At 34.5% G+C, this 13,185-nt stretch overlaps 1 protein-coding gene across 1 annotated transcript in view; it reads right to left on the bottom strand.

The window, feature by feature from the left end:
* Positions 1–13,185, bottom strand: part of THOC1 (THO complex subunit 1) — a 48,465-nt gene that overhangs the window by 19,604 nt on the left and 15,676 nt on the right. Inside the window, exons 8-11 of the mRNA XM_037158396.2 lie at positions 12,045–12,127; positions 9,492–9,565; positions 2,318–2,426; positions 844–975 (exon numbers count right to left, since the gene is read on the bottom strand). Coding sequence (XP_037014291.1) covers positions 844–975; positions 2,318–2,426; positions 9,492–9,565; positions 12,045–12,127 — 398 coding nt within the window. The remainder of the gene's footprint in view (positions 1–843; positions 976–2,317; positions 2,427–9,491; positions 9,566–12,044; positions 12,128–13,185) is intronic.

Below are 13,185 nucleotides of genomic sequence, written 5' to 3'. Positions count from 1 at the left end.
AAATCTTTTTCATTTCCAAATATATTGTATATTTTCTACTCAATGTTTAATAGTTTTACTCTTCTCATCCAGGCTTTTATGAGCCTTGTCCTGTGCATATACTAAGCTTTGGATTAAATTTTATTTTTTCTATGGATGAGTTGTCCAAGCCAACATTTATGAAGAATAATCCATCTTTTCGTCATTAATTTGTAACTCTTTTGTGTATTAGACTTTCCTATAGTTTATACTTTTTAATGTCCCAGTATTTTTTTCTTCTTTATACCTGTATTAACAATTACCTGTTTTAATTTCTATAACTCTATAGGTGTTAATATTGGATAGAACTGTTGCCATATCCTTCTTCAAAGTTTTCTTAGTTACTCTTTTCCCTTTTTATATATTTATCTGCCATCTGTAAGTACTTGGAGCAGAGTGAGTTTAAACTAACTCAATGTGCCATGTTGACTAGAAGCTTATAAAATCCCTTATATTTGAACAAAATTACCTAACTATATAAATAAGATTAACAGGTAATTTTAAACTCCCTTATTTGTGCCTAAATGAAAAACTAATTGCAAAATATATTCATAAATGCAAATTATAGCCCAACTTGAGGTTCAAAATATATATACCTGAAAGTAATTAAACTGCACCCATTCTAAAGTAAATCTACAAGACATACTTAATGCAGAATAGCCTCTTTCACCTTCGAAACCAAATTAGTCTTACTTGTACAGTGAAGAAATAGGACTTTAAAACTAAGTTATCAGCTTTAACCCAGAGACATTGCTATTGAACTTAAGTCTATCAATAGAAAAAAAAACATTTTATTATGCTTTAATGAAAAATAAAGATTTATACCTTTTCACTTGTTAAAAATTTTGCAAAATATACATGTTCTCCTCCTGTTTTTAATTCTTCCATCTTTTTTCTTGAGGCCTGAGTATCATCTAATTTATAGCTCTTGAAAACAGCTAGAACTTCTTCTGAATACTGCAAGGTAAAAATATCAGTTAGTTTTATTTGGCATTGTTGCCCAATAGTTTGTTTAGTGATTTTCTGTATCAGAATCCCTAGAACTTCTTCCCAGTTACCATATATGTATGTTGTAAGGTAAATTAAGAAAATTATGATAGCAAGATAAGGGTAAAACTATTTTGTATGAGATTTCACGGTATTATAAAAGTAGAAATAAACTCTCTACTCCCGATGAAATGTGATTTCTTATGCAGTTTGTGTAAGAGACAAACAGAGAAAGGAATACTTTGATAGTATATAGAAATTTATCAGTGAAATTAGCTAACTAGTTGTGGAAACTCTCAAGTACTTCTTGTGCTAAAGACTGACAAAATAAAACAATGATGTCAAACAATATCCAGGTGAAGGACAATTTCAGATGATTTTTCATTCACCTCTTAACCTGAATTTGGATGGTGGTCAAAAACAAAAAAATACTGCATATAAAATTAAAACAGTTCAAAACAACAGAGAACATATACCATCCTTTTTGTTTTAAAGGATTTCATTTACTTTCTGAGAGAGGGGGAGGGAGGGAGAAGAGAAGGAGAGAAACATCAAAGTGTGGTTGCCTCTCTTGCATCCCCTTAATGGGGACCTGGCCCACAACCGAGGCACGTGCCCTGACTGGGAATCAAACTGGCAACCCTTTGGTTCATAGGCCGGCACTCAATCCACTGAGCCATACCAGTTGGGGTACCATCCTACTTTTAAGAGCTATCTATTAACCTTGGATTTTAATTATAACAATGAAAAAGGACAACTGATCTTTAAGTAGCCAAGAAAAAAGAAATATAGAGAATTCTTATATAACAGAGCTTAGCAAAGTTTCTCTGTGAAGGGTTAGTGTTATGGCTCTTATGATTTCAGTTGCAAGTACTAGTTTGCTATTGTTGCACAAAAACAGCTACAGGTAATATGTAAACACAAATGGGCGTGGTTTTGTGCCCAAAAAACCTTTGTTTACAAATAGGCAGTAGGCTGGATCTGATCCAAGGCCACAGTTTACAGACTTGTTCTAACAGAAAAGCTGAAATAATTTTGTGCAAAGACAGAATATATCCAGCAAAAATTCATCAATTCATGTTGATAATACTATGTTTTAAAAAAGGGCTGTAACTGGTAACTCTTAAATTCTCAAGTCATTTAAAAAGTTGTTGAGGTGTTTACAATTTAGCTTCGGTATATTATGAAGTAGGTTAAAAAACATAAGAGGTAGAAATATACAGCGATAAGTATTCTGGACAAGAGTCAAAATTTGGCTTTGCCATTAGCTTGAGAATATTGGGCTTTTGGCAGTTTGAGATTGGCAACTTACCTTGAGAAAAGTTTTCCACGAAATCTTCTCATAGCACTGCACAGGGTTCCTGAAGTAATCCTGAAGTGACCAGAATTTTCGATACAGGTTGTAATCAATTGGAATGGAGCTAATAAAATAAATGATAATATTAAATAAATAATTTAAGTTCCTTGAAATATTTCTTAAATATTTCTTTAAATATTCCTTTAAATATTTCTTAATAATTTTAAGAAATAATAATAATATTAAGAAATATTTAAGTGCTCTAACCTTTCTTGGGTCACAAACCCTTTAAGAAGTTGATAAAAGGTAATCTCTCCCCAGAAAAGTACATATTTATAAGTCCTTATAAACTTTTATAAATAATTTCAGAGGAAAAGAATACATAAATAGACCCTCTTTATCTATATAGTGATGAAACCCCTGAATTTTGGCTTGATACAAAATTATCTAGAATTTAAGACTGTTTTCTAACCTATCTTGTAGCTAGATATGGCCATGTGGCTAAATTCGGACCAAATCAGTTGAGAGTGTTAGTCATGTGATTTTGGGGGGCCCTGTTTAACCATTTTCTTTTTTCCCTTTCTGTTGGCTAGAATGTAGGTAAGATTGTAAGTCAACCTGGACTACAGGAAAAAGAGCAAACCCCAAGGGATGGTGGAACAAAAGTTAGAAGAAACACTGATCCCTAGACTGCCTGTCTGTAGACTTTTACATGACAAAGAAGTCAACTAAGTTGTTTATGCTAATGTTAATTTGACTCTGTTAAAAGCCATAGGCATTATATCCTAACCAATACGCTGGGTTAAGAAGCCCTAGTATACCACCAACACATTAGGCACATAACAGTTTAGTGTTACAAAAATAAGCCCTTTTCTTTATTGTCTTTATTATGGCATTGCTAATTTTCCTTCTAACTTGGCTATGTTACAAATCTAGTGTTAAAATACACATTCTTACAAATTTTAAATTTATAAGCAATTGTTCTACTAAAAATGTTTTAATTTTTAATATTAAAGCAAACATTTCACACTCTTTAAATACACGCGATCACTGTTTTTAATAAAATGCTACATCGCTGAGAATAGCCTATGAAGTCTTTTATATTTTAGTATTATCCATGTCAAAAATGCTTGAGGTACTTAATTTTCCTATCTTGATATATCCACCAAAATTTTCAACATCACCACTATAAAATTAATATTGTCTATATTACAACTGTGTACTACCATACTTCACTCTTTCTAAATAAACCTTATTAAGCTAAACCTATCGACTATAGTTATCATCTTCTCTAAGCTTCATGCTAATGCAAATATTCTCAGTAAGACTGAAATTTTCTATGGGAAACAGGGTTAGCGATCCACACAGTACCATGATCTTAAGAATCCTGCCATCTCTCTTCTGGCCAATAACAGGACATTAATCTCTCACTCTTCATCTTAGAGACTGATATACTAAAAATAACTTTTTCTTATGCTAGGGGGCATCAGAGACAATACTATAATGCTTTTTAAAGGTTACAGTAAAATAAAAATGTGTGTAATTTTTACCATGTACTTTTCAAAAGTTCATTTTTGGAGGGAGAAATTAATGTTTCAAAGACTAAAAAATGGCTCTGACTGGGTGGCTCAGATGGTTGGAGCCTCATCCCATACACCAAAAAGGTTGCAGGTTCAAACCCCTGTCAGGGCACATACCTAGACTGCAGGTTCAATACCTGGCTGGGGTGTGTACAGGAGGCAACTGATCAATGTTTCTCTCTTGCATTTTTTTCTCTCAAAAATAAACAAACAAACATACATATCCTTGAGTGTTAAAAAAGACTGAAAAATGCCTTAGTTTCTTTGTATATAATGTAACAAAGAGTAAAAATGTAAAGATACTTTGCTAGTGTAAAATTTAGTTTTCTACAAAAGTCTGGAAAGGTATATTAGTAATCCAAGAAAGAACAAAGAAAAAAGTACTTTAGTAAAACATGAAGGTAAGAATCTCATCACAGGAATTTAATTCATATGGTTAAGAGGACAAACTATAAGTTAATATCATAAAATATCCAATTAAAGAATTTTATTTGTTTAAATTTACATCAATGGGCATATGGATTCAAGAAAAACATACATCTAACCACAAGGTATCACATGACTTATCTTATTTTTATACTCTGACAACTGCCGTGAATAAAGCTTTGAACTTAGAAATAATTGAAAATGCCCTTGGTTTACAAGGAAAGAGCAGTAACAAAGTATGTACATGTTATTGCACAAAAATGTCTGAAATTATGCTTTTACATTCTCACCCAGGTTACAGGCTTTGAATTGTCAAAACAGGTAAGTCAGCAAGCTTAGCTAATTTTGATAAAACAATGTTAACTTTGCTAGAGTAACTGCTAGTATCTCAAGCACGTGGATCTTGCTTCAAATCAATAATGAAGAATATTGACCGACAACTTTTAATTGACAAAAATCTAGCTCCTGCCAAAAGTTTTGTCAAGAAACAGCAATATTCAAAAGAACCTAATAATGGGCATGTTAACTTACTTTCTGAACTCTTTCCTAGTACCAAACAACCCTGAAAACAGGAAAACAATGATCTGAATATCAACCTTTTTTGATAATTAACATTAGTGATTTACAAAAATAAGATTGTAAGTCTGGCTTTCTCTGGCTCTAATTAAAAAAAAAAAGACCCACAGTAAGAACATTTCCCAAAATGAGAAAGTAAAATGGAAAAAGAAACAGCCATATATAAATTATTTGTATTCATCAAATAATACAACATTCAATATTTGTACAGTTCCATACAGTTGGTAAAAAATTTTTTTTGAAACAAAACTGTTTTTAGAGTATTTACATGCAAATATTTATATGTACATGCATATCGCACACACACACAAAACGTTACTCAGTTACATATAAGAATAAATATCTCTTGAAGTAGCAGGAAAGTTTATCTCTTAAGAAACCAGAAAGTTACCTCTTATTAGAGAATGAGGATTATGTAGCCATTATATGTCCCTTTTTATCTCAGTTGCTAGGAAGCTCACATCTAATTTAATGTTTGATACTAGTGATGACATATTCCAAGTTGCTTCTTATCATCTATCTATAAGGGCATCTAATCTTTCTTCTTTTATCTTTAGTTGGCCTTATTTGTGATTGAGGTGCCTCACAGAATACATTTTAAAGTGGTTTTAATATATATTATTGCTAGGATATTTTTATAGTTGAGGACTAATATACTTTTTAAAAAATTCTCCCCCTTGATGGTTCTTTTCACTACATGCTGTCTCTCTCCCTCTAGCTAAACTTGACAGAGTTGTCTATAGTCAATGTTCACCACTTCCTTACCCTCTTTTCATGTTTCAACCTGCTATATTTCTGCCTTTCACCTTCACCATTCCCCAGATACTTTTGGATTTTATATTTATCCACACAAAGTAAATATAACTACTTGTTGTAAATATAAACAATAACAAGTGAGAGGAGAGTTACTATCCAAAGTAGAATGTTTCATTACTATTTTGGTGAAGATCCTCCATAAAACAACATACAGCCTTGGCCAGGCAGCCCGGCTGGTTGGAGCACTGCCCTGCGCACCAGTGTTGCAGGCTGGATTCCTGGTCAGGGTGCAAACTTAGGCTGCAGGTTCGATCGCCAGTTGGGGTGCATGTGGGAGGCAATAGATCGATGTCTGTCTCTCAAATCAATAAATATATCCTTGAGTGAGGATTAAAAAAAAACAAAGCAACATACAGTAGTCTTCCCCTTGTTTGTTGTTTTGCTTTCCATGGTTTCAGTTACCTGTGATAAACTATGGTCCAAAATGTTAAATGGAAAATCCCTCAAATAAATAATTTATAAGTTTTAAATGTCAGTTGTCCTGAGCAGTGTGATGAAAACCCACACCATCATGCTCCATCCCATCCAGGAGGTGAATCATCCCTTTGTCCAGTGTATCCACACTGTTTACACTACCTGCCCATTAGTCATTGGGTAGCTACACTGATTATCAGATTAACTGTTGTAGAATCTAAGTGCCTTTGTTCAAGTAACCCTTTCTGTCAGAAGGTCAACAGTAGTCTAACCTACAGCACAATAATACCTATGTTACTTAAGTCACTTCATCTCATCACAGACATGTATCATCTCACATCGTTACAAGAAGGGTGAGTATAAGAACAGTAAGATTGAGAGACCACATTTACATAACCTTTATTACAATAGTTATAATTGTTCTATTTTTAGTTACTGTTATCATTTGCTTACTGCTTAATTTATAAATTAAATTTTATCATAAGTATAAATGTGTAGGAAGAAACTGAACATACACAGGCTTTGGTACTACACACAGTTTTAAATGTCCACTGGGGATCTTAGAACATATTCCCCATGGACAGTGGGGGACTACTGTATTTTTTAAATGTTAAGCTGATGATTTTACACAATAAACTTTTTTAATACAAGAAATTTTATTATGTATTTCAGCCAAATCTGTAGACTCATGAGTAATGTGTTCTTTATATAATGTGGTGCCTAAGAAAGTCTGGTGATATAGTTGGTCACAAAGTAATTCCTCATACAATTTCTTCCTCCATTAAAAAAAACATGATTATAACAGATTGAGAGGCAACTGAGTACTGAGTCCTGTTCAAATGATTTTCCTGCAGGTGGGACTAGTTTATGAACATTACCAATGGGGCTGATTCATCTACACAGGCTTAGGCAGAGTCTAACTAGAAAAAACTGCAATGATCAGAGTTTGTCTTTGGTGACCTGTCTCAGGTGACCTGTTATCTTGGAGCCTAATAGCTTTGCCTAGTGGCCAACAGACCAGACCTTAAAAACCTACTCTATCTATAATGCACATGAATAAATAAGTCTCTAAAAAAACCCACAAACAAAAAAGCTATAGATAAGAGTTGATGGGTACTGAATAGATGCTGTTTTAAGCACTTTACATATATCACTCCTTTTAACATCAATAACTACAGTCATAATAAGAATAAGTACCAAACACCTTAACAGACCACTTCCAAATAGCATCTCATTTAATCTTCTCAATAACTAAAGTAGGTAGTAGGCATCACTACATTTTAAAGACCCTGAAACTTACTTAACCGAGTAATTTGTTCAAGATTATATGACTAGGAAATATTAGGGCTATGCTTGGAGCTATACAACTTTCAGTGTTTCTTTGGGGATATGTATTTATTTAAATTTGAAATAAAAGGAATATATCTCCCTGTGCAGATATAGGAACCCCTTCTTGATCTTCTGGAAATTCTCTCAATTTCCAGAAGGAAAATGATCATAATGATCATAACTTCTGTCATCTCAGATGCCTGGAAGAATGCTAGTGAAAGTGTTCCTTCATGCCTTCACTCTTCCTCATTGCTTCTAATGATCATTAAAAAGAAATTATTTGGTCCCAGCTGATATGGTTCAATGGATTGAGTGCTGGCCTGTAAACCCACAGGTCACAGGTTCAATTCCTGATCAGGGTACATGTCTGGTTTGTAGTCCAGGTACCCAGTTAGGGGTGATCAATGTTTCTCTGTCATATCAATGTTTCTCTCCCTTTCTCCCTCCCTTTCCCTCTCTCTAAAAATAAATAAGTAAAATTTAAAAAAAGAAAAAAATTATATGCAAGGAATGAACACAGGAAAGAATGGTTATAGAGGATGAGATAAGAAAAGGTCCCAGGAAGGGACAGGAGGGTAGAAGAAAGGAAGTTTCTTTTTTTTTAATTTTTAAATTTAAAATTTTTAATATATTTTATTGATTATGCCATTACAGTTGTTCTATTTCCCCCCTTGTCATTCCCCTCCACCCTGCACACCCCTCCCCCACCATTCCCCTTTAGTTTATGTCGTGTCTCAAGTTCTTTAGATTCTATATTTCCCCTACTATTCTTGCCCTCTCCCCTATCTATTTTCTACCTACCGTCTATGCTACTTTTTTTCTGTACCTTCTCCCCCCTTCTCCTTCTCCCACTCCCCTGTTGCTAACCCTCCACGTGATCTTCATTTCTATGGTTCTGCTCCTGATCTAGCTATCCTTAGTTTGCTTTTGTTTTAGGTGTGGTTCTTAATAACTGTGAGTTTGCTGTCCTTTCACTGTTCATCTTTTTAATTTTCTTTTTCTTAGGTAAGTCTCTTTAACCTTTCATATAATAAGGGCTTGGTGATGATGAACTCCTTGAACTTGACCTTATCTGAGAAGCACTTTATCTGCCCTTCCATTCTAAATGAAAGCTTTGCTGGGTAGAGCAATCTTGGATGTAGGTCTTTGGATTTCATGACTTGGAATACTTCTTTCTAGCCCCTTCTTGCCTGTAAGGTCTCTTTTGAGAAATCAGCTGACAGTCTGATGGGAACTCCTTTGTAGGTGACTGTCCCCTTATCTCTTGCAGGCAAAAACAGATCAAAACATGGCTCAAGAAGAACTTAGAGCCCCAGAGCCGATAAATCTAAGCGATGAAGAAATAGCCAAACTTTCAGATGCACAGTTCAAAACACTGGTGATCAGGATGCTCACAGAACTGGTTGATTTTAGTCACAAATTAGAGGAACATAAGAAGGCTAAACTAATTGAAATGAAGGGAAATGCACAGGAAGTTTCTTATTCCTCCTACTTCATTAAATAGTCAGCTCAATAACCACAGGCATTAAGTCCACAAAGCTAAATGAAAGGCAAAAGGGGAGGAGTACTTAGGTTGTTTGTGCTTGGTCTTTTAAATGTTATGAACATGTATTAAGTAGGCTGTGTAAACAATAAACTGCCTGCATGCAATTCAGAAACCAATTGATACAACCCATTAGAAATTTAGAATTTATAATTGTAAGTAATATACATGAAAGATAAATAAAAGAAATCTACAAGCATGATTTCCTTACTCTTTGTGTACATTCTCACTCTAGAACACAGGTGGCAAACACAAGGCCCATAGGCCAAATCTGGCCCTCCACCTTGTTTTACCCAGCCTGGCACCTTATATCTACCTGGCTGCAGTGCCAAGCTGCTTGCTCCTAGTTAAGGAGTAGTTACATTTATACAGTCCTAAAATTACATTTGGCCCTTTGAAGGCAACCATGAGGCTGATGTGGCCCCAGATGAAAATGAGTTTGACACCCTGACCTAGAACTTGATTATCTTTGTAAATTAAGAAATCTGAACTTCTGAAATCTCACCAAGTTGTTGGAGCTTCATCATCTCCCATTTCACCTTCTTCTACATCCATTCCTTCTTCTCTATCTTCAGTGTGCTAAATTAAAAAAAAAAGTGCAGCCTGTAATGAAGCATTTGTCAGGCAGAAGGTAAATGCTGGAGTAATGTCATTCAAAAATTGCTAGACAATCATCAGTAAAGCAGTCTAGTCATAGTAACTATATAGACCTATAGTTAATCTTTAAGGCAATGGGAATTCTATGTGACAAGGAGCTGAGAACTCAAGACCAGTATGACAATGATACAGGACAATCATGAAGATAATGTGAAAAGTTTTAAACCAGTATTTCTCCAAGCATAGTCAATAGGTTCTCTCTGGGAATAAGGGGTCTACAGCAAGATATGTAGAATATATATAACGGCCTTTTAGAGAACTGAGAAAATCATTAGTGTTTTGAGGACTCTTGGAACTGCATTAAATACAATGAATTTAGGTAGTATTTAATCTCCAACCTTATTTTTACCATGGAAATGCTCCCTGATCCTCACGCAGAACACTTATTAGCTGGGAACATGGCAGGATATGCTGGGATGCTGGGTGTCCAGCTCCACATTGAAAAGTTCAAAATAATTTACATGGAATAGCCCAAGAAGTACTTAAAAGATACATAAAGATGAAGGACAAGATTTTGAAAGACCTTAAGGAAAGTCAACATTACTTCCAAATTGATAATGATTTCACACTTCAAGGAATAAATTACTTAAGTAGCCTAATTAATCTACAGTGAGACATTAGTTTTATCTAGTTAATAATTTTGAAAACTTTATTACTTGGTCCTAAATGAAGAGTAGGTGCTGAATATTCAAGAATTTCACAACCCTAAGCCCTAGCTGGTGTAGCTCAGTGGATTGAGCACAGGCCTGTGAACCAAAAGATCAGGGTTCGATTCCCCATCAGGGCACGTGCCTGGGTTGCAGGCCAGTTCCCAGCAGGGGATGCACCAGAAGCAACCATACATTGATATTTCTCTCCTTCTCTCCTTCCCTTCCCTTCTAAAGATAAATAAATAAAAATTTAAAAAAAAGAATTTCACAACCCTGGATGGTCTTCTGGACATATTATAATCTTTAAAGAATGAGTGGGCAAATAACTGGCTCACTACTTGGGGGAAAAATTATAACTCAGTTTATTCCAAACTACAATAATTCTGCTGGGTTAGAGTTAAAGGACCCCTGGCTGGTGTGGCTCAGTGGACTGAGTCCCGGCCTGTGAACCAAAGGGTTGCTGGTTCAATTCACAGTCTAGGGCACATGCCTGGGTTGCCAGCCAGGTCCCTAATAGGCAGCACGTGAGAGGCAACCATTCATTGATGTTTCTGTCTCTTTTCCTCCCTCCCTTCCTCTCTCTAAAATAAATAATAAAATCCTAAAAAAAAGAGATAAAGGAAAAACCAAAACCATAAATGCACCAGAAGAAAACAAAGGGGCTGATATAATCTTGTGGAGCAGAAGCCTTAAGTATGACAAAAGGTAAGAAACAATAAAAGATAAACAAATGTTAGTATTATATTCAAATGTAAATATTCTATTCAGCAAAGACTCCATAAAGTTACAAGAAAAAGTATAAACTGAGAAAAAGATGTATCAACATATGGTAGGCAATAAATTCTCTATATAAAATAATAATTTCTACACATCACAAGAAAAAAACATTTCACAGAAAACAGCAAATGGCATTAATAGGCAATTCTCTTCCTCACTGCTTCAAATCAGCACAGAAGAAAAATATATTCCAATAAACGTACACTAAGTTCATTGACTTCATTAATAACCAAGGAAAGCAAGTTAAGGCAAAGATGACTTACTTTTCAAGTTAAGTATCAATCAAGCAAAGATTTTTAAAAGGTTAATTCCCAGAGTTGCTATGAGGTTGTACGAAAATGGGCAGGCATTCTCTATGTGCCACTGGTAGTACTATAAATGGGTACGACCTTTTTGAGAAGTAGCTGGGCAATCGCCATCAAAATCTGATATGTGCATATATTCTGACATAGCAATTTCACTTATCAAAATTTATCCTACAGAAAACACCTGCACAATACAGCAATGATATACACAATATTACTCACTATAATGCTGCTAACAATTTCTCATTATTAGACATTATCTAAGTGCCCACTGACTGGGGACTGTAATATATCAAAAAATTTATCATGAGGCATGAACACTGAGCCACATCTAAACATACTGATACAAAAATGCATCTATTTTTACTGCTAAAAGAAGAAAGTAAATTTTAACAGTATGTACTACATGACGTCATTTTTGGAATAAAACTACACATACACAAAAAGTCTTGCTAAAGAATGTTAAGAGTGGTTGGTTATCTTTGGGGCCTTGGATTAGCTATATTTTCTATTTGAAATATTTCTACTTTGTTTGCATTTTTAAGAAAATACATATTATTTTTACAAACTGGAAATAAAAGTTTTAAAACTTTTGATGACTTAGGTCATACAAGTTACCTCAATAACAAACATATAAACATGTTCTGTTAGATTTCATATCAGTCTTACCTTCTGACCCAATGTGCTTTCCTGCTCATTGGTATTGAAAACAGTGACATTTTCCAGATTAAATTGACTCTGCAAGTTAAGACCTATTAAAAAAAGAAAAGATTTCAAAGCAAATCCATCAAGCACTTAAACTTCTTTAAGAATATAATGTTGTTGTCATATAAAATAACAAATCCATAATTAAACAAAAGATCAAGTTAGAAATAACACCACACTTGGATTTCCAAATCTTTCTAAAACTCATTTCTTTCCTTGATCCATGTGGCTCAGTTGGCTGGACATCCTCCCACAAAACAGAAGGTCGCTGGTTAGAATCCTGGTTAGGGTACAGGCTTGGGTTGCCAGCCAGTCTCCAACTGAAGTACATGCAAGAGGCAACCTAATCGATGTTTCTCTCATACACTGGTATTTTTCTCCCTCTCATTCTCCCTCCCTTTCCCTTTCTCTAAAAATAAATAAATAAAATCTTTTAAAAAAGAAAAGAAAATTCACTTCTTAAAGCTGCCTTTAGAGTACACAGAGTTCTACATACAATATAGTTTATCTTAATTATTCATGAATATTTCAAGACAACTTTACATAATGAAATACGTAGTAATTTATACTTTTGCTGAATCACCAATAAAAACTGTATAAGCAAGAAGTGAGTGTGTAACAATATTTATGGGAAATATATTGTTGTTATTGAGACAGGTTTCTGTCAGAAAAAGAAGTTATAAATAAGCAGGTCTACTGGTGCTTAAATACTCCCAGAATATTAGTATGATCTCATGGTTTTTGCTGTAGATTATTTAAAAATATATAGAGAAATGGTGTGATACTGTGATTTATAAGAAATATATATGTTTGGTCATTCAGGTGACCAAAATGTATGTCTCAGATATATTCATACTTCATCCACAGTTCCTGGCCTTACAGCTCCCAAACCCTTTGGGATTTCCTAAGCCATGAGAGCAACAGTGGTGTCTCTTGTTACGTTAAAGGGGTAACTTTTGGACCCTACCCAAAGGGGTAGGTGGGGGCTGTTTGCCAGTAGAGCTAACCAGGTGGTTAGAGGAGTCCTATATCCTGATTTCTGGGGAGGAGAGAAGGGCTTGACACAGAACCAATCACCAATGGCCAATGACTTAGTCAATTGTGA

The sequence above is a fragment of the Artibeus jamaicensis genome, unplaced genomic scaffold (genome assembly GCF_021234435.1).
Source record: "Artibeus jamaicensis isolate MK-2021 breed Jamaican fruit bat unplaced genomic scaffold, CSHL_Jam_final contig_354, whole genome shotgun sequence".
NCBI classification, from domain to species: Eukaryota; Metazoa; Chordata; class Mammalia; order Chiroptera; family Phyllostomidae; genus Artibeus; species Artibeus jamaicensis.
The sequence above is the reverse complement of the archived record's forward strand: the minus strand, read 5'-3'. Positions and strand labels throughout refer to the sequence as shown.